Source organism: Notolabrus celidotus, chromosome 1, assembly GCF_009762535.1.
Source record: "Notolabrus celidotus isolate fNotCel1 chromosome 1, fNotCel1.pri, whole genome shotgun sequence".
NCBI classification, from domain to species: domain Eukaryota; kingdom Metazoa; phylum Chordata; class Actinopteri; order Labriformes; family Labridae; genus Notolabrus; species Notolabrus celidotus.
The window spans coordinates 30,578,294-30,602,627 of record NC_048272.1 but is presented as its reverse complement, the minus strand read 5'-3'; the positions used below and the strand labels follow the sequence as shown (position 1 = coordinate 30,602,627).

At 40.9% G+C, this 24,334-nt stretch overlaps 2 protein-coding genes across 4 annotated transcripts in view; both read left to right on the top strand.

Moving 5' to 3' along the window:
• The window catches only part of LOC117819030 (E3 ubiquitin-protein ligase RNF123), a 152,814-nt gene that overhangs the window by 101,240 nt on the left and 27,240 nt on the right, over positions 1 to 24,334 (top strand). For all 3 annotated transcript variants that reach the window (XM_034692239.1, XM_034692231.1, XM_034692243.1), the window contains exon 37: positions 11,370 to 11,593. In XM_034692239.1, the coding sequence (XP_034548130.1) occupies positions 11,370 to 11,593 (224 nt within the window). The remainder of the gene's footprint in view (positions 1 to 11,369; positions 11,594 to 24,334) is intronic.
• LOC117819057 (nuclear factor 7, ovary-like) lies at positions 20,219 to 22,686 on the top strand. Its single transcript, XM_034692265.1, has one exon. It carries the CDS (start codon positions 20,219 to 20,221, stop codon positions 21,581 to 21,583), a length of 1,365 nt encoding a protein of 454 aa, XP_034548156.1. The 3' UTR covers positions 21,584 to 22,686.

Sequence of the window (24,334 nt, the reverse complement as noted above, 5' to 3'; positions counted from 1 at the left end):
ACTAAAAAGTAATTTTGCCTTACAGAACAACATTCAAAACACTTCAGTCACACAATAACAAAAAAAATATCTTCGTCATATTTTTTTATCCTTTCTGAAATTAATTTACAAAAACAGTTATTACCCGCACAGAACACAGGAGTTACAATTATTTCACTGCCAAATAAGTGGGAGTTGCTGGTCCTTGACCGCCTCAGTTGGTCGGTCTCCTTCTTTGTGTGTCTAAAAAACGTTTTGTCTTGGATCCAAGTCAATAATTTTAATCTTTACAATCATATATTAATAAAAACAATCTACAATCAAAACAGAGGCAGATCAGCAACGTCTGTGATCAACATGGTAAAATATTTTTTTTGTTAATTAATTCAGATGTATTTGAAAAGCACAACTAACAAAGTAATTTTACCTGACAGAGCAACATTTAAAACACTTCAGTAACACAAACAATGGTAGACCAACAACTTCAGCGTTGTGTTAAGTAAAAACATTTTAGTTTGTCATATTTTTGAATCCCTACTGAAATTCATTGACAAAAACAACTTTACAAATCTGTAAAGTCATACGTTTATAAAAACAGTCGTAAAACAGAGGTGGATCAGCAACTCCTGTGTTCTTAAATGACAGCCTTTGACAATCTATTCTGGTGGATTTGACTAGAGCAATGAACAAAATGATTTTACTTCCCAGAACACTATTTGAAACACCAAGGACTCAGACCCCAAAACTGATTCAAACAATGGTAGACCAACACTTTCTTAACTTTCTTTAGGAGGTACTAGTACTTTTTTAATCCACCAGAGTCCTTTGGGCCAAACCAATAATTTAACTTTTTATAGACCAGAGTTGCTGTTCAAAAATGTTCAGAGTTGCTGTTCTACCTCTGTCTTGATCACTTAGTCTTTGTTTGTATTTGTGTTTTTCTTATTGAAGCTCAAGTCACCACAATCATGCATTTATGAAAACAATCCTACCAGTCAAGACAGAAGTAGATCAGCAACTCCTGTGTTCTAGAAGTTCAAATGAGTCTTTAACAATTAATTCTAGTGTTTTTTAAAGAGCAATGAGAAATGTCATCTACCTCATTAACACTATTTAAATCCCTAATCACTCACCATAACAAACAAAGTGATTGAGGCCCAGGTAGACCCACAACTCCCATGCTCTATGAGGCAAGATTACTTTGTTGCTTCTCCATTTAACTCCATAAGATATCTAATGACACAAACAGTGATTTTTATCTACAAGAACACAGGGGTTGCTGTTCGACTATCGCTTTGATCAGTTTGTGCTGTTTTGTGACTTTGGTGTTTTATGTAGTTTTTTAAGATCCAACAGAATATTTGCATTTAACACAATAAAACAAACAGACTTACTGATCAAAGCTTCAGTGGAACCTCAGCCTGTGTAAGGCAGATCATGATGGCACATATGAGCTGTTCTCTTGAGTCTGGTTCGGTCAGTTTCAAAGGTTAAATCTGGCCTCTGTACTACTGAAAAAAAACAGTGCCTCTGACCACACCCTGCAGTATTCACACTCTAGACATTCATTATGTTGAAGTCCCTGTATTGTGTTTGTGTTTGCTCACACAGTGTTTCATTAGGACTTCACCTGCCGGTCTCTGTGGAAACAACCTCTGTGATCTTGTTAATCTAACACACATACACAGACAGACCAAGCTTGCACACAGAAATACATATATCATCAGTGTCATGTTGTATTATATATATATATATTGAATTACCTCATTTACATGGTTGTTCTTTAACCTTTATGTGACCTTTAGTTATATAATTAAAGAAACATAGGCTGAGACTCGCTTCAGACACAAGCAGGAATAATTGATTTAAATCCTCTCTAGTGTAACTCACATAACACCCAATACACATGTTAAAGGACCTTGCTCTTTCAGTTCTGCCCCTTTTTTCTGCTGAGAGGACTGTTCATTTGTCCCGTGAGGATGGAAAGATTATAGATTAGAAAGAAAAACACATTTAAGCTAACATGATATGAATATTAACAGCCTAAAAGCACAGATTCAAATTTGCATACTCATATTTGCAATACACCAAAGCTAAAGCAACTTGATTGAGAAATTTGCATGATGTTACGTCATGAACTTTTACAGTTGAGATTCCTCTGACTTCTGGTCGTTGCATCAGAAGAAGTCCACCAAACTCCTTTCAAAGAGCAGGCATTGTCAAAGTTTTTAGCTTGTTTCCTAATTTAGAACTTTTTATGATGACATCCAGGAGCTTTTTGAAAATGTTTGAATGGTTGTTTAGGTTGTCTGCATCCCGACAGAAAATACAAAGATACTTCAAAGATCAAAACATACATATATTAACATACCTATGTATGTCCAGGTCCTAGACTGTATGAAGCATGGGCCCAATCACTTAGAAGGTGCAGATAGAAAACAGTTAAACCACTGTTATCAGTGCAGTTGCCTTTTATCCAGTCCTGCCTGTCTCTCAATCTAACCTGTCCGTCCGTCTGTCCGTCCGTCCGTCTGTCCGTCTGTCTGTCCGTCCGTCCGTCCGTCCGTCCGTCCGTCCGTCCGTCAGTCTGTCTGTCCTCCAAGGTGATTTTGGCAAATTACCCAGAATGCAGAGTTTTTTTCTGGTGGAATTTGTGAAAGGGATGTGACACAAGGGCTGAAAACATAAGTCTTTTATTTCTGTTTCTCCTATTGACGATCATTGACTTGTTGTGTGTGTGATTATGAGCGTTAGAGTGTGTGTGTGTGTGTGTGTTTGTGTGTGTGTGTTTTTTTTGTGTGTGTGTGTGTGTGTGTGTGTGTTTGTTTCTCGGATTCGACTTTGTATGTGCTGCTTTTACAGATTTGTGTGTGTTTGTATCTGTATGTCTGAATGTGTGTGTGTTGTCTGTCTTCACTTTTAGCTCACACTGTGGGTTTCATCTTGATCTTCTGTCACAGGGGATCAAGATCAGACACACACACATGCAGAAACACACAGACAGAAATACATACACACTCACTGACAGCCCAACAAATATATCTTATTCAGGCAGGCACACGCCAGTTAATGGGGTCCAGTTATTAGCATATTAACACATCAAACCGAACTATCACAGCCTTTTCAAAGTCATAGTTTATCTTTGAACAAGAAAAGCTCATAAATCCTCATCTTGCAGTTTCATAACAGAACAACTCTGAGTAAATGATTCCATACACTTTATAATCAGCAGCTTATGTGCACATGTGAGAGTTTTTTCACATTGATCCATAAAAGAGTAGACATATGGAGATACAGGGAAACTGAAACTCTGCAAAGATATATGGAGATACAGTGAAACAGACTCTGCAGAGACATATGGAGATACAGAGAAACTGAGACTCTGCAGAGACATATGGAGATACAGTGAAACTGAGACTCTGCAGAGACATATGGAGATACAGTGAAACTGAGACTCTGCAGAGACATGGAGATACAGTGAAACTGAGACTCTGCAGAGACATATGGAGATACAGTGAAACTGAGACTCTGCAGAGACATATGGAGATACAGTGAAACTGAGACTCTGCAGAGACATATGGAGATACAGGGAAACAGACTCTGCTGAGACATATCGAGATACAGTGAAACTGAGACTCAGCACAGATATATGGAGATACAGTGAAACTGAGACTCTGCAGAGACATATGGAGATACAGGGAAACTGAGACTCAGCAGAAACAAACAGAGATACAATGATATATAGTCTCAGTGTAGACAGATGGAGATACAGGGAAACTGAGACTCTGAATGCCAAAAAGCCAAAAACCATTTTTTTTAAAAGTTCGTACCGCTGAAATCGCTGAAGTAGGCCCAAGTAAAGCCTATGTTGAGCTTACTATTACAGTGAAGCTGAGACCATTCAGAAAAAGGGATGTAATGAGCCAAGAAGTGACAGTGTTTATTTTGTAGATGTATCTGGAGTGGTACGTTTAAATCCAAACACACCTCTCACCTCAGAAGCTGATTATCGGCTGTAAACAATGCTTATTCAGGCAGGCACACGCCAGTTAATGGGGTCCAGTTATTAGCATATTAACACATCAAACCGAACTATCACAGCCTTTTCAAAGTCATAGTTTATCTTTGAACAAGAAAAGCTCATAAATCCTCATCTTGCAGTTTCATAACAGAACAACTCTGAGTAAATGATTCCATACACTTTATAATCAGCAGCTTATGTGCACATGTGAGAGTTTTTTCACATTGATCCATAAAAGAGTAGACATATGGAGATACAGGGAAACTGAAACTCTGCAAAGATATATGGAGATACAGTGAAACAGACTCTGCAGAGACATATGGAGATACAGAGAAACTGAGACTCTGCAGAGACATATGGAGATACAGTGAAACTGAGACTCTGCAGAGACATATGGAGATACAGTGAAACTGAGACTCTGCAGAGACATGGAGATACAGTGAAACTGAGACTCTGCAGAGACATATGGAGATACAGTGAAACTGAGACTCTGCAGAGACATATGGAGATACAGTGAAACTGAGACTCTGCAGAGACATATGGAGATACAGGGAAACAGACTCTGCTGAGACATATCGAGATACAGTGAAACTGAGACTCAGCACAGATATATGGAGATACAGTGAAACTGAGACTCTGCAGAGACATATGGAGATACAGGGAAACTGAGACTCAGCAGAAACAAACAGAGATACAATGATATATAGTCTCAGTGTAGACAGATGGAGATACAGGGAAACTGAGACTCTGAATGCCAAAAAGCCAAAAACCATTTTTTTTTAAAAGTTCGTACCGCTGAAATCGCTGAAGTAGGCCCAAGTAAAGCCTATGTTGAGCTTACTATTACAGTGAAGCTGAGACCATTCAGAAAAAGGGATGTAATGAGCCAAGAAGTGACAGTGTTTATTTTGTAGATGTATCTGGAGTGGTACGTTTAAATCCAAACACACCTCTCACCTCAGAAGCTGATTATCGGCTGTAAACAATGCTTATTCAGGCAGGCACACGCCAGTTAATGGGGTCCAGTTATTAGCATATTAACACATCAAACCGAACTATCACAGCCTTTTCAAAGTCATAGTTTATCTTTGAACAAGAAAAGCTCATAAATCCTCATCTTGCAGTTTCATAACAGAACAACTCTGAGTAAATGATTCCATACACTTTATAATCAGCAGCTTATGTGCACATGTGAGAGTTTTTTCACATTGATCCATAAAAGAGTAGACATATGGAGATACAGGGAAACTGAAACTCTGCAAAGATATATGGAGATACAGTGAAACAGACTCTGCAGAGACATATGGAGATACAGAGAAACTGAGACTCTGCAGAGACATATGGAGATACAGTGAAACTGAGACTCTGCAGAGACATATGGAGATACAGTGAAACTGAGACTCTGCAGAGACATGGAGATACAGTGAAACTGAGACTCTGCAGAGACATATGGAGATACAGTGAAACTGAGACTCTGCAGAGACATATGGAGATACAGTGAAACTGAGACTCTGCAGAGACATATGGAGATACAGGGAAACAGACTCTGCTGAGACATATCGAGATACAGTGAAACTGAGACTCAGCACAGATATATGGAGATACAGTGAAACTGAGACTCTGCAGAGACATATGGAGATACAGGGAAACTGAGACTCAGCAGAAACAAACAGAGATACAATGATATATAGTCTCAGTGTAGACAGATGGAGATACAGGGAAACTGAGACTCTGAATGCCAAAAAGCCAAAAACCATTTTTTTTTTAAAAGTTCGTACCGCTGAAATCGCTGAAGTAGGCCCAAGTAAAGCCTATGTGGAGCTTACTATTACAGTGAAGCTGAGACCATTCAGAAAAAGGGATGTAATGAGCCAAGAAGTGACAGTGTTTATTTTGTAGATGTATCTGGAGTGGTACGTTTAAATCCAAACACACCTCTCACCTCAGAAGCTGATTATCGGCTGTAAACAATGCAGCGAGTCTCAGCTGGAAGTCGTGACCACTAACATCTGGCAACACCAGAAATACCGGGAAGTTGGCCATCGCTCCCAGAGACATATAACTTCCTCAGATGATTAAACGCTCAGTACTCAAAACATGAGCCATATCGTATTTTAGCATACATGACCTAAGCCTGAAGGCATATGTGCATTTCACTTTGTATTTTGGGAAACAAAGCCCACAATGATCAGTGAACACTGAGTGCCAGTCATGTGCAGGTTTATATTTAACTTATATCTGCCACTTTGACAGCTGGTCATCCTTCCTCTGTGTAATCAGGAGCGTCTGCTGACTGTGTCTGTCCGGTGGGCAGGCTCGTGTTTTACTCAGACAGTTCTCTCGAGTTGCTTTGAGTGAATCGTTTTCTTTCTTCACTCCTGGTCGAGTCATATTTTTCTATACCACGTATGATTTGTGATGTCAGTCTAAGCGCCTTGCCCTTTTGTTAGTTTATAATTAAAGTGTGAATACAATGGGCTTGTGTTGACTTGATACACAGGCCTTTGACAGAGACACAGTCGGTGACATTTTGCAGCCCTGTGACTCACTCTGCTTGTCTTCACTCTGATTTCAATCACAAGATCTGCTCTTCATCTTTTCCTGCTCTGTTTCCCTCCCTTTCAATAAAATCGGGCCGAAGATCACTTTCACCTTGTGTTATTGGAAATCGGTGAGAGACGGTGCAGAGGTGGAGGTAACGAGGGAATACATGTGAGGACGGGGCGGAGAGGAGCACATGCTCTGTGTGAAGTGTCATGGCTGCTGTAATGATAAGGTCAGAGTAGATTTTACTGGAGAATGTCATCATGTTTTCCCATGGGTCCATCTGAATCCCCTCTGTGAAAGACACAGGTGACCTATCAGCAGCTGAGGAGCAAATAAATGCCTCCATAAAAAAGGCCACAGTGACAGGTGCACTTCTCAACAGAGCAGTAACCTCTTAGTTACTGTTTGAGTCTCTTAAATGTAGCAACACTTCACAACATTAGCATTAAAGCTAATGTGGCACCATTTGGTAAAGCATTAGCAGCATTGTAGCATTGTTGTAAACAAAGTCAACAAACAAGGGGCAGCAAGACCGAGGTCTTAGTTTCTAGTAAACTGACCATAGCTTTAACTTCTATACCAAACACTGAGCTCAGAATACAGGATCTTTTTCTATGTTAAGATGCTCACTGAGCCTTAAATTCATGCTGTGACGTTGACTGAAAGATGTGTCAGAGTATACAGTTGTCCCTGACTAATCATCACAACCTAACCGATGATGTCGGAAAGAAGGATAGGCTGCGCTAGACCACACCCGAAAATAATAACAGAAGTTACTCACCGGGTTGCTGACGTGCGTCCAACCTTTCTCTTCTTCAGTCTGTCGTGGTCGTTCCTCGTCGAAACATCGTAAAGGCAGGGATGGCGTTATCAGAGCTCGACAAACTTTTCCATTGTCACATAGTTTCATCTTACAGCTGCACTCTTTCGTTTCACATCTTTGTTCGTTTACGACCGTGACTTTTGTTCTGTGCTCTTAGTGGTCAACGTAGCTGACATGACCGAACGCATCTTAGAAGAAAAAGAAACATCAAACATGCCAGACTCTCTGTCGGGAGGTCATCCAGATGTGGCTTTGATCATCATTATGACACAAGATGGAATAAAACGGTTGATTTTCGGAGGTTCTGATTCCCTACGTACGGGCCAAAATCATGATTGTAACGTGGGGTCTGACTAAGTGGCAATTTCCGGCAACGAGAGTTGAAGCCAATTCGGAAGTGTTAAAAACTGCAGTTCTTCGAGTGTCCACTTGAGGCTGGCTCCAGTTTGAAAAGTGAGCGAGTTAAAGACGATGACAGACGGGCTTTGGCAAACAAAAATGCTAAAGCTATCTATTTTATTTTATTTTCGCTCGTTTGTGTTCATTTATTTTCATTTTTTTATGTGTTCAGAGAGTTTAGGTGTGAAAAGAGTCTTTATGTTTAATAAATGCATGTGATGTAGATGTTGTCAAATCAATGAGTAACTGGTTTCATAATCCTGACCTCATTATCAGTCCGAATCCTCCTACTTATGAGTTTTTGCTGTAATCCAGCAGCCCTGATGTATGCACTTGTTCTTTATGTTAGTATGTATTTTCAGTCGTCTTGCTTCAGCTAAAAGAGGTGGTGGGTGGTTACAGACATTTTGCCCAACAGCATGTGTGTGTTTTTTGTGTGTGTAGGTGAGTGTGTGTAAGATACCTCTTGTTTTTTTTTTCTTAGCTTCAGCCTTCAAGCACATCATCAAAGGATGCTGTTAGCTCCCTGTAAGAGTTTCACATCACATGCAGCACCTTTCAAAAGGCTGCAAACACCTGCATGTCCCTCCTCGTGTGCAAGTGTTAGACTGTCAATACAGAACAAAGCTGCATTAATATTTCCCCTTCACAAACAGTCAATTACTAATACAGCCAAGTAGAGATTTACAAACACGTTCAGATCGAGGCTCTATGTGTGTTCCACCATTTTACCTCCTGACTTTAATCACTGGTGTATTTCAGATGTTCTTCATGTTTAACATGTCAGTCACCCAGATTGTATAGTGCTAAGCTTGTAGCATCATACCTGAGAAGACTGGAGGCTCTAATCACTGCCAAAGATGCTTCAACAAAGTATTGAGTAAAGGGTGTGAATACTTTTATACATGCAATATTTGAGCGTTTTATTTTTAATTAATTTGCAAAGATTTCTAGAAAACATTTTTCACTTTGTCAGTATGGGGTATTATGTGTAAAATGTTGAGGGAAAAACATGATTTAATCCTTTTTGGAATAAGGCTGTAAAATAACAAAATGCAGAAAAAGTGAAGGGGTCTGAATACTTTCCGTACCCACTGTATTCTAACTCCTTAATTTTTTTTTATTTTTTATTTTTATATTTCTGTCTCCGCCCGTTTATGGGAGGGTAGAAAAGCAGGCAAAACTCAACCCTTTATTTTTAGCTTGTTTCCGTTTGTGGTCTGTGTAGTATTGACCAATCAGGTTTAAGACAGCTTTGGTGTCTGCAGGAAGAACAGTCTGCATCAAGAGCAAAAGCAGGAGGAACAAAATCCAGCGTTATGACATCCCGGCTCCCAGGGTTGGTAATCTGAGGAGGATTTCTTTCTCTCTATAAACAGAAATCTGCATGAAGAGCAGCTAACAATCTGCTTTAGATCAAACAATTACACTGAGACACAAACCTGCTTGATGCTGTGTCACTAAAGACAATCACCGTTTAGATTTCCTGACTTCCTGGAATGCATCAGAAATGATGGATCCCACCTCAACAAACAGAGAAGTAGTTTTCTTCTCCTCTTGAGGACAGACCTGACAAAGCTTGACTTTTTACTTTTGACTAATCTGCATCATGATGTTGTTATTTCAGCAAACCTAAGACATTTTACTTACAAGAACATCAGTTTCTGTTTCAGGTTCATACCACTAAAGGAAGCCAGAGTGAAGCCTCAGTGGAACTTACTGTTTACAGTGAAACTGAGACTCACCACAATGAGATGAATGGGCACTGTCATTGGCTATGTTTCTCAGAAGTATATATCACCATTGGACAGTAGCTGATGGCTTCCCAGATTGTTAAATCTTCAAAGATGTGCTGTTTTATTAGCTCAAGATGACAGTTATATTGTTAAATATACAGATCCCTTAAGTATCTGTGTGCTGCAGTCTTCAGATGAATGTAGTGGAGTAAAAAGTAAAGCTTTGCCTTCTAAAATTTGGTGCAGTAAAAGCATCACATGGTGCAATTTCCACAGGTCACTCACCTCACCGGACACTACTACATCACTGCATGCTTCATGGCAGGCACATGGCAAGTGTTCAGAAATAGAGCGAGAGAGCGAGCGAGAGAGCTGAGTACAGTATCAGACAAAAGAGAGGGTGAGTGGGAGTCAGGTCTTGTGGAAAGCCCCGCGATAAAAGATTGATGCAGAGAGGTTGGATTGAGTGGCACCGCAGGGATAGAGGAGGAGGGGGGTTTGATTAGCAAGAACAGCCGTAATTGAACACCGGATATATGGGGGGAGAGCGAGGGGAGCAGAGAGGGTGGTAATTTTCTCATGTGCCAGAACAAGAAGAGACAGAGACTGATAGAGGGGGAGAAGTGAAAGATCAGGTGCTGTACCAGGTGCAGGTGGCGGTGTGGTGTGAGACTGAGTGATACTGTGATCCTGTAAAAGTCAGCATGAAAGACACATTTCTCCTTGTTCAGTTCCCAGAAAAACTCCTGTAGTCAGGACACAAAGTGCTCGGAGATGATGATGTTTTCCACCCGTATGTCACGTTTCTGTTGCTCTGCATGCACAGAGCTGTTTAGAACCTTTTAGCTGCTGCTGGGAGACACTGATGCTGATCACTGCTGCACCTACAGGGACTCGATATTTATGCATCGACTACTAAAATAAAATGCAACGCATTCTGTGTTATGGTAAATGTTAAATGAACTTGTACTTATATGACTCATTTCTTGTCTTTCTGACCACTCAAAGCACTTTTACACTGCTCGTCACATTCACAACACATTCACTCACTGATGGTAGAGGCTGCTATAGTAAGGGACCATCAGTATTAGCTATTCTCATTTGTACACACTCACACACCGCTGGGAGCAATGTGGGGTCAGTGTTTTGCCCAAGGACACTTCGGCATGTGACTGCTGGAGCTGGGATCGAACCGCCAACCTTCCTATTTATAGACGACCAAATCTACCCTCTGAGCCACAGCCGCCCAATATATACATATTGCAATATGAAAGATACAGACATTTTGCACATCCAGTTTATTTTAATGATTTCACCTCTGCCTGTTGGCAATGTGACAAAAAGTGTCCATTTGCATTCTTTTGATTAATTCAGGGAGCACCAAACTTCAGTTTGTTGATTATTGTTGTGACTTGTAAACTTGTTGCTCATTTTTTGTTCCTCTGATTTTGTGCTGAACTGTGACGCATCCATGAAACATTCAAGATGGAAATCTGATCATCAAAACGACCTTGTATTGACTGGAGTAGGGCAAACCCAGATTTACATTCAGCCTAGAAAAGAAGGACAGACTGCAAAATAAAATGTCCAAGCATCATGTCACTCATGGTTATACATATGTTCGATAACTTCATGATTCATCAAACTTTTTACAAACAGAAAAGACAAAAAAAATGAACACTGTCCAGTTGATATACTTTCCAAATAGTAGACCTATATGCCGACGATCCTGTCATTTTTTTTTGCAGAATTCTCTTCAAATGCTGCTTATGAAAAGTAAAATGTTGCTCTGACGCTTCATAAAGGTGTGACATCCTCTCACTGTTTGCGTCTCTCTTCCTCCCCTTCTCTTGAACCCCTCCAGGATATCTCGGGCTGCCTCCGTCCTGCTCTCAGACCCCTGTTTCCAGCTCCACTCCATCCAGCAGCTGTTAGGCGAGGGTGGAGACTCATCCAGCTCTTCAGCGGTCATCACCGCCACCGCCCGTCCAGTGATCGGCTCATTTGGGTCGGCCGTGGCCTCTCCGATTCCTTCAGCGGCTGGAAACACGGGTTCCACGGAACGAAAACACTTCTCCCTGCACGCATGTGAGTAAAACTCTCTGTTGTATTTGGTGTCTCCGAAGGAAGCTGTGTGAAGTCTGGATTTGGTCTTTAGGGTAATATTTGCTGCCATAGTTGAACAAACTCTTGTCTCCGTGACATCTGTACAGGGAAGAGTTGCACTGTGAACAACCTAAGAACCTATGAACTATCTCTGCTCCAGGGCTCTAAAGTAACACCTGCCAACCCGCCAAATGCGGGTGAAAATTCATATTGGCGGGTATTAAAAATAACTCACTAGCCAGCTTTGCCGTTGATAACTGAGGCACTTTACCATCTATTTTGCGGGACGCGGGAGCGCGATTTCTATGGGAACGCAGCCGTCGAGGCTTCCGTACTTGGGAGGTGGGTTTCATCTACACTTGGTTGGAAAAACGATATACGCCGGTACAAAAACAAATAAAAGTATAAACAAGATGTAAACTGAATTCAACTTTAAGTGTTTGAAATAGGTTGGGTTTGTTTTTTTAGAAAGATGATTGATGACAGGACTTACCATGAAGACGATTGTTTTACTCCTGATTATTTTATTGAATGGATGGCGTGTGTGTTTGTGTCTGTGTGCGTGTGTGTGTGTGAGTGTGTGTGTGTGTGGCAGCTGACCATTTAAGAACGAAGAACATTCATTCACATGAGATCAAAGCCTGTGGGCACATCTGGAGGTATTAATTATTAATGTAACACTCCGGTTTGCCCTGTGCATAATTGCGCTCAAGCCATTTCTTGCCCAGGCTACGTGTTACAGAACGACCGAAGTTGAAGTTGATTGAAAAAAATTGGTAGATTACCCAGTGTGTGGTCTACGATATTGAATGTTTTCCATCATCTGCATCAGACACAGGCGCAGGTTGGTCTGTACCGCCTGCGCCCCCACACAGACCAGGGGTCTTATTTATAAAGGTTGCTTACGCACAAAACTGGGCCTGAAATTGGTGTACGCCAGTTTTCACGCCAAGTTTGTGATTTATAAAAAAACAAACTTGACATGAAAATGTGACTACCGGTAATCAAACTCTGACCCAGGCATACGTACATTTTAGAGGCAGGGGGAAATTGGTGACGCAGCTGGTGAGAGGGAGAACTGAAGTCAAATTATATTTTAATGCATTTCACACATTTCATTCATTGAATAACAACATATTAACAGACCCACGTCACCATCATCACTAAAATATGCATATTCTATTTGAACGTGTGTTTGTGGTGAGTCGTTTCCGATAAGCTGTCATTAAAAGATAAAAGCGTGTCTTAAAGTTCATCAAATATTTCATCAGCTTTGTCTCCCCGTCACATTTCTCCAAAGTGTAGAAGAAACACACGGGCCGTATCCTAACCTATTCATCGGGAGGTAAAAATCAAAGTAACATCTGAAGATGTAAATCAGGAGCAAAGTGACAGTCATGTTTCAATGTTTCTAACGCTGTGCAGAGTCACTGAGTGTAGTTATACTTTTAATAAAGACTGCTGTACGACGCACACGGAGCGCACAGACACGGCCCCGGCTGCCTCACACACTGATCACATCTTCATCACCTGCATGTGTTTACTGTGTTAATGAGATAAGTGTAGAAGTAAAGCCATGCCCGGTTCTCACAGTTATTATCTTACATATCATCATAATCAGGCTAAGCTGCCTGTGATGAAACGAGCATATTTAAACTTATATCCACGGATCAAACTTCTGTCAGATAATATCAGAGAGAGGAGATCACTGAAGGACGTGAGCTCTCTGTAATGTGAAATAAAAGTGTGTCCTGTAAACATGAAACACTGCAGTGAGACCATCTGTGCGTAATGATGAATGATGGATGATCAGGCACTGGTGACGGATACATGAATGCTGCAGCGACGTGTAAGTTGACATTTTTATTTTTATTTGTATTTCTTTTGTGTCCCTCCTGCAGTAAGAAACAAACAATAAGTTCTCTCTGACCTCCACTTCATTCATTAGGACCACGGTTTGTGTGTCAGAAATTGTATTTCCTCCCTCTCCGTTGTTGCCGTGATTCACCGTGAGAACCTTTGATCTTCCGGCTCATTTGTATGCATGTTCTTTCATAAAGTGCTTTGTATTGACCGTATATGGTTGAATGTGGGCGTGAAAAGGGCGGAATAAGAGGCTGATCTACGTGCGCATATCTCCATGTGGTTTGTGATTTATAAACGGAACATTGCGTAAAGTTTGCGTGCGAACGGTTTTATAAATCAGAACTATTTCTGGCGCACGCCATTTCCGGGTTTTCGTAGTACGTACTCTTTTAGAAGGGATTCTACGCACTCTTTTACAAATGAGACCCCTGGTACGTGCAGCCGCTCCCCCCTTACAGTTTCAGGCTGGGGTCTCCAGCGCAGCTTGTTTTGAGAGCGGCCACGTGTTTGGTTTTTTTATAGCGATCTTAAGGTCTGACATTTTTCCCCTGAATGTAAATAATTACTTTTATTAAGGCCTCTAAAAGTTTCACATCACGGATCAATAAGTTTGTTTTTAATCTAAGGATTTTTAAATCAAATGTTTAAACATCAGCTGGAGTTCAGATTTCAAACCCACGTTGTTGACTGCTGCAGTGATTTTAACCAGACGTGTTTTTTCTGATGGGAAAATGGAACTGATTCAGATGGGGGCTCTGAGTCAGAGTCCGAAGACAGTTCGGAGATCTCTTACGATGTTTAGCCTTAAATACTGTTCATATTCAAGCATTTCACAGTATTCCCTTCATAATTTTCTATATACATAATGTATAGAAAATACAAAATTTTGCGCATTATCTGCACTAAACCATGTAAAAAGTTATGGAATATTTCCATTTTTGTATATTCAGGTTTTAATGTTTTTTTTCTTTTTCTGTACAAAAAATGGGCCAAATTAGACCCTGAATAGTATGCAAGGGTTAATGAGTAATGAAATGTTAGGATGATTTTTGTATGTACTGAAGTTTCATTTTATTGTAATCATTTTAATTGGATATACATTCCCAACTTCATTTAAAGCTTTAGTTAGTAAAATTATCAAATTAATTCAGTGGCTCTAATAATCTGACTTTTTGCATGGAAACAAATTTGGCTAGTGGAAATTCTGATTGGCTGGTAACTTCAGAAACTTACCAGCCAATGTGGCTGGTGATCAAAAAGTTAATTTAGATCCCTGCTCTGCACGTCATATACGCTCGCTGATAGTTGGCCAGCCATCTTTAGGGCTTCTCTTGATGGGAAGAAGAAGAGATTTGACGACCAAAACTTCCTTTAGCCTGCCCCTTTAACAGTCTAACTAGATACTTTAAAACCAAAAATGTAGTTGTTACAGGAGGCATCTATGATCGGATTAAAAAGCTAACATGTCATTATTTATGACAAAGCTCTCCCTGCTTGCTGTTTGCAGTAAAGGTCATACAGCCGAGTGAACAAATGAGACGTGGTTCAAACTGTAAAATCCAAACACGTCAAATAAATGTTTATCACACTTTGTTTCTATCATTAAAGTGAGTTCTTATCATGATGATTTATGTCACATTGTTCATTTTTCTTACTAGTTTGGTTTGAATTTTTGCCACTCAAAGGGTCTTATATGGTTATTCCATGCTGCGTGCATGAGGTTCCACAGGATCTTCAGCACTTTGAGGCAGTTCTTAGTTTTGAATTAGTTATTTGATGCTATAAAAATAGGTATAGAGTAGGGAAAAGGGGAGGGGCAAAGGATTTTTTTTATCCAACTTTTCTTCAAAATGTTGACTTTTCTCTTGGAATTCTGAGCTCAAAAGCAGAATTCTAGAATGCTTTTTTTTATCTTGAACAAAGAGTTCTAGAATGCCTTGGATCTCTAAGGCAGGATTCTAGAATGCCTTTGACCTTAAGGAAGAGTTCTAGAATGCCTTCGACCTTAAGGAAGAGTTCTAGAATGCCTTTGACCTTAAGGAAGAGTTCTAGAAAGCCTTTGATCTTGAAGGAAGAGTTCTAAAATGCCTCTGATCTCAAAGGCAGAATTCTAGAAAGCCTTTGAATTCTGAATGTAGTCTTAGCCTGACAGACACAATGGGGTGAAGCAGTGTAAAAAGGGTTAGAGACAGACGTACAGACGGAGGGACACATGTCCATCAAAGAAGCGATCATCATCTAACACCTGTGGGACACAAAGGCTCACAGACACAAAAATACCAGAGCTGTGTGATTACTGTGGACCAATCAGGATACATCGCAAGAGGCTGTGTGTGTGCGTATGTGCAACAATGAGTTGCTCCTGTTTGAACATGCAGCCACATGAAGACAGCAAAAGGCTAGCTGCCCTGGAGCTGTAGCCATGGGGGATGGCCTGGTCACTGCCACCATCCTCCTCCGTTACCCTGGAAACACAAGCCGTTTCCATGGCCACCTTGGCTTGCATCATGTGAAAGGATTTGCTCTTTCTGAGAAGGCCATTATGTTCTGATTTCTAATGCTCTAGGTTAACTTTAAACGCCCCTATCTATTCAGCCTTTATAAACACTGTACAGTATGAACACATCTCTCTGATTATGTACACACACATTTTAATATTAGATGATGTTCAGTCATTACAGGAGTGAAACGTAGTACCAGTAGCTTATCCTGGTCAATATTACTATGCTGTTGTAGTGTTAGAGAGAAGAAGATGAGAGGTGAAGAACAGCTCAGAAACAGACGAGGTGAATGGGACTTCTTCAGGAATATTGATTTTGACATTTCTGTCCTCATTCTCCCTCTTCTCTTTGACGTTGACTCACCTTCAAACATAAATGAGGCAAATGTTTCAGCTTTGAACATTGTTGCTGTTATCTCTACCTCTTCTGGTTTAAGTGACTTTGTGGAGATCAGCAGCTTAGAGATGATCTCTCTAGCTCTGCTGCCATTGCCTGATTGCAGGACAGGATGTTGCTCCTCTTTTCACGATTCAAGATGGTTGGGGTCCAGTAGCTCCTCAGGCTGCTCTCACATCTATGCCCGCTAACTGTCATTTTTTCCCCACTCTGAAGACCGGCCTGAGACCACACTAACGTTTTTACCACTGTGTCAACAGGCAGAGGGGGAATGTGACGGACTACTTTCTGTGGAGGGATTTGATATGACGTGTGTGATCAGGTTGTCTCAAGCATCCCTTGTTGTTTAGAATGAGTCACAGCTGTTATGGGGCTGTGATGAGTCAGATGGATTCCATTCTATTCTGCTTTGATCTATTCCATTCCATTCTATTCTGCTTTGATCTGTTCAATTCCATTCTATTTGGTTCCAACATTTGCACCACATTGGCTACGTTTACATGAGACTTTTAATTCCTCTTTATTCAGAATTAAAATGAAATCCTCTTTAAAAAGATTTAGAATGACCATGTAAACGCCTAATTCCGAATGAAAATGATCATTCCGAATTAAACTTGGCTGGTTTATTTTGATTTTAAATCCGAAATTAATAATTTCTCTATCATGTATACGTTCATTCCGCTTTAAATTAATTCCGGTCGTTCTGTGCATGCTCGTTCCCTTGTCCTGTCGAGATGACGCTCATATTCCGCGCTGGCGGGCTCATATTCCAGGATGAGGTAGAGCAGCTGTTGCACTAACCGGCTTTGATTCGCCAAAGTACGGTCTTCCACCTCGCTTCTCCGGTGCTCTATCTCTCTTCTCCTCCTCAGCTGATGAAAGTGAAGCAGTATGTTTGTGTCGAGCTGCTTATTCAAAACTATAATCAAAATCAAAGTGAAAGTTATACTTATTGTGTGGTCTTCCATGTTGTAATCGAAAATGAAAGAAGCAGGAACTGTAGTCTGTTTTCTCCCGGTAAACGTAAATACGTCACGCCCGCCCCTGTCCAATCAGAACCCTTCCCAACCCCCAGACCTTATGCAGAATTGAATAAAGACGATTAAACATGTTTTTCATGTAAACCTCAATTCCGAATTACTATTTCCATGTAAACACGAAGGAGAATATTTTAATTCTGAATTATTTAATTCTGAATAATTAATTCTGAATTAAAAAACATCATGTTGCCATTGTCAACAGGCAGACGGGTAATGGGACAGACTTCTTTACGTAGATTGATTTGATATAATGTGTGATCTGGTGTTGCATTTACTATTGATAGTTACCTACCGTTTTTAGGGGGTTCTGACCAATCAGGGTTAAGTATTATACTCAGCCAGTTAATAAAACAGCAACGACAGAAGAGGGCACTGCAGTGATCTGTCTTTTGACTGAAACACAAACAGAATAGTCAACTTCTGAAAAAGGATCCAGACTTTATGGTGTTACAAACATCATGCGACTCACGTGTGTTTGACATGAGTCTGTTTCTATGAAGACAGCCCGAGTGTGTTCTGCGACATAATGTCAGGAATCCTTTTTTATTTTCATGGATTTGTTGGTTTGTGTGTGGGGGGTTTGTCTTAATGCGAGTGTGTTGGTAGAAGCACTCAAGTCCCTGCAGCCTTGAATGTATTATGGATGAGATTCTCTGCTATAGTAGAGGCATGGCGTTTCTTTGGAGGGCTAACAAGTGAGAGAGGCACAGATGGAAGAGAGAATGAGACTGTACTCTCTCTCATTAACATCCAAATGTTCTTTTACTATGAAGTATAAAGATGATCTTTTTTCAGATGTACTTAAGAGAAAAATGCCAAACACACTAACAGTGGAAAACGTGGACCTCGGTCTGACCCAGAGGAGTAAATGAGAAGGAGATGGTGTTAATGAATGGACGTCTGTAGCGTGGGAACACAGATGACCTTTATACAGACACTACTCCTTTACACACATGCTAATTCTTAAAACTGTCACAATACATGTAAAATAACATAAAACATGGTGATCGTATGAAGACTTTCCTGTGTGGACTGAACCATGTTGTTTTGTGTCATATAACAGCCACACGGTGCTATCTTAATGTTCTACTGTGAGAAAAACCTGGTCTCACAAGTGGTTGTGGAATCGTGTGTGCATTTAAAAGCCCCTCGACTCACACATTAGAAGAGGAAATTGTACATTTTTATGATCCCTCAAAAGCACAGTAACCCAAACTTGCATGAAAACAAAATAATGTATGCCTTAAAGTTCCCTTTTAATGTTGTTTATTTAATCGGTTTACAGCATGCCCTAGTTGTCTTTTGACTTAGGCTTTGAATTCAAAAATCACAAATTGAGCATCTGTGGAGGATCTGAAGCCTCTAGGTTTCTGCCTCATTATCTGTGCACTGATCTGAGTGTGCGGGGATGGTATGGTAATGAGGCTCTGCTCTGATTGGCTGCCTGAATGTTGTCTGAGGGGAGGGCGGAAAAATGTTGAGGTGGAAAAACACCTCAACAAATATGGCGAGTGCTCCAGAAGAACCGAATACCCATGGTAAATTGACATTTGTTTAATTTTCTTTTGTGATGGTCTGTGACAAAGCAAAACCAGCTTTGTACTGATCCTTGTTGTTGAAACAGTTTGAGGTTTCCCTTTCTTTCACTTTTTCATCTGAACACACGGTTGCTTTTCAAGTTGTTTATTGAACCATAACCAATCGGCGCTCAGAAAAGGAAGTCTTCTGAAAGTTGTTTATTGCTGACCCCTGGCTACACTGGAAATACTGAGAAGTTTGACATCGTTCCAAGGGGCATATGTTGCTGTAAGATGATGGTCGGTGGGTGAGGATATCAGGGCCGGTTCTAATGGGGTTCATTTATTATCAGTAGAAAACACAAAGTTTGAGCTCCTGAGGGGTCATATAACTGTTAGTATTGACTCAGTTTGGCCTACGTTAACTACTCTGTGTGACCGAAGATTTAAAGTTATAGGACTCCTTTGCCCTAAAGTGAACTGCATCCTTTACAGGAGAGTCTCTCCACCCACAGTCCCAGACTGTGTCACCTTTGGCTTTGACATTCCTTGGATCTTGGTCCTGTAAGTGCTCTGAAGGTTGCTCATGATATCAATACTTAGCTGGTTTACATACTAAGTGGACTTGTAGAAGGTATTGTAATTATAGAGGGACTGGTTGGACAACTTCCCCTTGTTGAGGGAAATGCTTCTGGGCTGGCTCATGTTGGTCTTCATCCAAGTCAGCTTATGTACCTTGGAAGTGGTCTCCAAGGTGCAGTGCAGGACCTCTTCTGAGTAGGCCACAGGTTTCAGAAGCTCTGTGATGGAAACAGTAGTGGTTCTCTGTGTACAGTACCTGAGAAGCCTGAAGGTTAAATGTAGAAAAGAAAACTGATGCAGCAGCCTTCTGCACACAGCTCCATATCCAGAGATTATTAATAGTTACTGGCATGAAACACGACACAGGGTTACTTTTAGAGAGAGGGGACGTCTGTTTCCTCACTGAGACAAACCATGAAACTTTTACTCCAAACTAAAGGGAGACAAACTGAAAAACTGCAAGTCCGATTCACCATCAGACCGAACTAACAGCCTGCCCTGAGTGAGCTGAACTACAGGAGAGAAAAGTGGAAAAATCTACAACACTCCTGCTACAACCTGCCAAACTATTTCGGACTATGAAAGGGAGTTTGACTATGAATAGGTCGCAAAGCGAAAGTACAATTCAGGGACGTTAATATCAGAGTACTTGACCATGACTGAATCATTTTCTGTCTGCTGTGTTCAGTTTCACTCGGAGACTCAATGGCTTCCATGTTAGAGGAGGATCTCTGCTGTCCGGTCTGTCAGGAGGTCTTCAGAGATCCTGTTTTTCTGTCATGTAGCCACAGCTTCTGTAAAGATTGTCTGCAGACCTGGTGGAGACAGAGACCAACACAAGAGTGTCCAGTTTGTAAGATGAGATCTTCACGGACAGATCCTCCCCGTAACCTTGCCTTAAAGAACCTGTGTGATCACTTCTTACAGGAGAGAGACCAGAGATCTTCAGAGGATCTCTGCAGTCTGCACTCTGAGAAACTCAAGCTCTTCTGTCTGGACCATCAGCAGCCAGTGTGTGTCATCTGCAGAGATTCAGAGAAACACACCGAACACAGATTCAGACCCATCGATGAAGCCACTCCACAGCACAAGAAGAACCTTCAGGAAACTCTGGAACCCTTAAAGGAGAAGTTAAAGGTTTTTGAACAAGTTAAAGAGAAGTTTGATCAAACTGCAGAACACATTCAGGACCAGGCCCGACACACAGAGAGGCAGATTAAGGAGCAGTTTAAGAAGCTTCACCAGTTTCTACAAGAGGAAGAGGAGGCCAGGCTGTCTGCACTGAGGGAGGAAGAGAAGCAGAAGAGTCAGAGGATGAAGGAGGAGATGGAGGTTCTGAGCAGAGAGATAGCAGCTCTTTCAGACTCAGTCAGAGCCACAGAGGACGAGCTGAGAGCTGGAGACGTCTCATTCCTGAAAAATTACAAGGTTGCAGTGGAAAGAGTCAGACTTTGCCTCCTGATAGAGGATTCACGTTTGCCCTCAGGAGCTCTGATAGACGAGGCCAAACACCTGGGCAACCTGAGCTTCAACATCTGGAACCAGATGAAGGACATGGTCTCCTACAGTCCTGTGATTCTAGACCCAAACACTGCTGGTCCAGATCTCATCCTGTCTGAAGATCTGACCTTTGTGAGATTAGGAGCCAGACAGAAGCTTCCTGATAATCCAGAGAGGATTAATCATTTCTGCTCGGTCCTGGGCTCCGAGGGCTTTGACTCAGGGACTCACAGCTGGGACGTTGAAGTTGGAGACAGAACATTCTGGATACTGGGTGTGTTAGCAGGGTCCACTGATAAGAAAGGTTGTATCATGTCTGGTCTATGGGGACTACAGTTCTGTCCAGATAAATACTCAGCATTCTCACCAGCAGCTCCATCCACTCCTCTCTCAGTTCAGAAGAAGTTCCAGAGGATCAGAGTGAGTCTGGACTGGGACAGAGGACAACTGTTGTTTTCTGATCCTGATACTAACACACACATACACACATTCACACGCACTTTCTCTGAGAAGATGTTTCCGATCATGTGTGGTTATAATACATTCAATATTTTACCACAAAAAATGTAAGTGACATTGGAACTGAGCACCACAGTACAATCAGCATTGCTATTTCCTTTCTGACACAGATGACACTTTCACGCTCAGCACCCATGGATGTTTTGGTCCAAAAATTAAGTCATAAGTCTATGGCACAGTTCTTATCCTGTTATTTAAAGGGTTGCTCTATGGTTCTTGAAACAAGATATTTTGTAAATAGTAACATGCCTGCCTGCAAGATCGCCTGGCTCTCAAAGGTCCTGTGTAATGGTGTCAGTCTCTGTGAAGGATCTGCAGTCTCTCAGTTTCTAACCTCATTATCCATGCACTGATCTGAGTGGGATGCTTTGATAATGAGACACTGTGCTGATTGGCTGCCTGAAAGTTACCTCAGGGGGGATGCAAACGGATGTAGAAGTGGAAAAACACCAAAACAAACATTGCAATTGTCCAGAAGAATCTGCGTCAGTTCACCAAACATGTGATCCAAAATCTGATTCTGTAGGAGGCAACTCTTGAAGTAGCCGCGGTTATAACAGCCTGTCTCTGAGTGATACAGTACAGTTTGAGTGTTATTCCTACTTTTAGTCTTTGTTGTGTAACTTAATATAGTCAGTCCTCATTATTGAGACAGTGTGAGGTGGCACCAACTGGAGCTGGCACAAAAAACAGCCACTATTTTCTTTGGTCCTGTGGTGCTGGGACAGACATCTGTGTTGGATTTTACAACCAACAACAGAGCAGCTGGCGTGTCTGGCTCTAACCTTTTACATCTTGACTCTGCAACACTGAAGCAAAACCAGTTGAAGTTGTTTTTCATGCATGCCTATGCAAATCACTCCTGTCGTGACATCACCACAGGAGCAAATTCAGATCACCTGTCAGAAGCTTTTTTTTCCAGGAAGTGAGCTACTTCATTTAGCTTGGAAAATATGCTGCATGCGCTGTAGACTGTTGATACCCCAGAAGGAGGATCATATCTGTGATGCTGTGTTTGAATTTCTCTACATTTCTAAAATGATCCTTCTTAGTTTCTGATCTTTATCTGTTTGGTTTGTTTAGATGAACATCTAATCAATATTGTATCTAATTATAAGTACACATTTAAATGGTTGATGTGTGTAATTTTTTGTTCTGATAAGGATCCTAATAAATAAAGCACTCTACATTTATTCATTATGTAATATTTGAGCGTCATTGATTTCCTTTTTGGAAACGATTCTTTTCTAATCTTATTCCAGATTATTTAATCTAAAGTGAGTTTCCCAATCATATTACACAAGGGTTTTTTCTTCAATGAAGAGGAGGTCATCAGAGAATATAGACTAACCAAAAGATCCTTACAGGAGCGTTAATGCAAGCACTTCACAGATTATTCTAACGCCTATTCCAGATAGTATTTAGGGCCTTATTTTGAAGCCAGCGATTATGATGAGTGATCAAACAATCAATCAACCAACTTTTTTCATATAGCGTTATATAAATGTTAGACTGAATGTTAGAAATGAAGACGCTTTCCAAACAGATCAGGTCTAGATGGTACTCTATGTTATATTATGAACAATTCTGTAGAAGAAGTTAAGTAAAATAAGTCCAGGGAGTTATTGTTATGGAGGCTTTCTTGCAGATACCTGTTTGTACCTCTGTTATCGACTATCACCTATTCAAAGTTTGTCGGTTTTAGATTGCTTGTTTTCTGGTGTGTTTTGCATCTTTGCCCTCCACAGAAATTATTTCCTACATGCAACCCTGTGTTCAAACCTGATCAATCAATACCTTTACATCTGCAAAAAAAAAAGTTTCAAAAGTCCCTCATCCATTCTATATTTATTTTCATATGTCTGCACATATCTGTACTGCTAGGTTCAAAAACTTTCCTGCTTTTATTCCCAAAACTTTTAGTTCCACAAATGCTATTCAAAGTTAGTCTGGTGTGACATGACAAGTTAAAACCTCTTTTTAGTCTTATCTTATACTTCTTAATGTCATCCCTTTTAGTTTTTCTGTCTCTACCTCTCTCCCTCTCTGTCTTCTTCACTGTATCCCTCTGAATATCTTGTGTAGTGTATGTAATCCCCCTCTGCAGACCAAAATGGCAGCTGTCCAGCAAGCCAATATCCCAGCACAGACCAGGCCTGCTACCATTCCTCTGCTGAAAGAGGATCCGTCTGATTGCAGGAGGGGAAGGGGTGGAGAGCTATAGAGGGAGAAAATGGAAAGACAAATCGAAAGCCATCAAGTGAGAGAGTGAATGTTAAGGGAGGAGGAGAGCGAGGGAATGAGGAGGAGATGAATGAATGGAGCAGGGAGAGGTTGAAAGTTAAATGAAAGCAGCAGGGAAGAAGTATGTTCCTGACTTTCTGCCTTTTTCAGCACTTGGTTAATTAGTTAATGAGGTTCATGACTGATGACGGCATTAGAAGGGAGTAATGGTATATATGTCCTTACCAGTTTACCCTTTTCTGTTTGGCAGGGCTATATGTCGGCCTCTGGGATGAGTGAAACATTTGGCATGAGAGTACACTTTGGCAACACAGCACTGTTAACACTGTGTCAAATTAGCCATTAGCAGACCCTGTTGGCATCTGTTTCAAAGGTGTTTCGTCATTAACTAGAATTTCTGACATATTCAAACATTGACCTGATAATAGCACCAGATGATAGCTTGAAATATCACCAATGTTAGAACTGATTCATCCTCAGAAGAACAAGATTGTCTGTACAGAATATTCGCCTGTTAGTTGTGCATTCATTTCTGTGACCAGATATTGGCTGTGGATT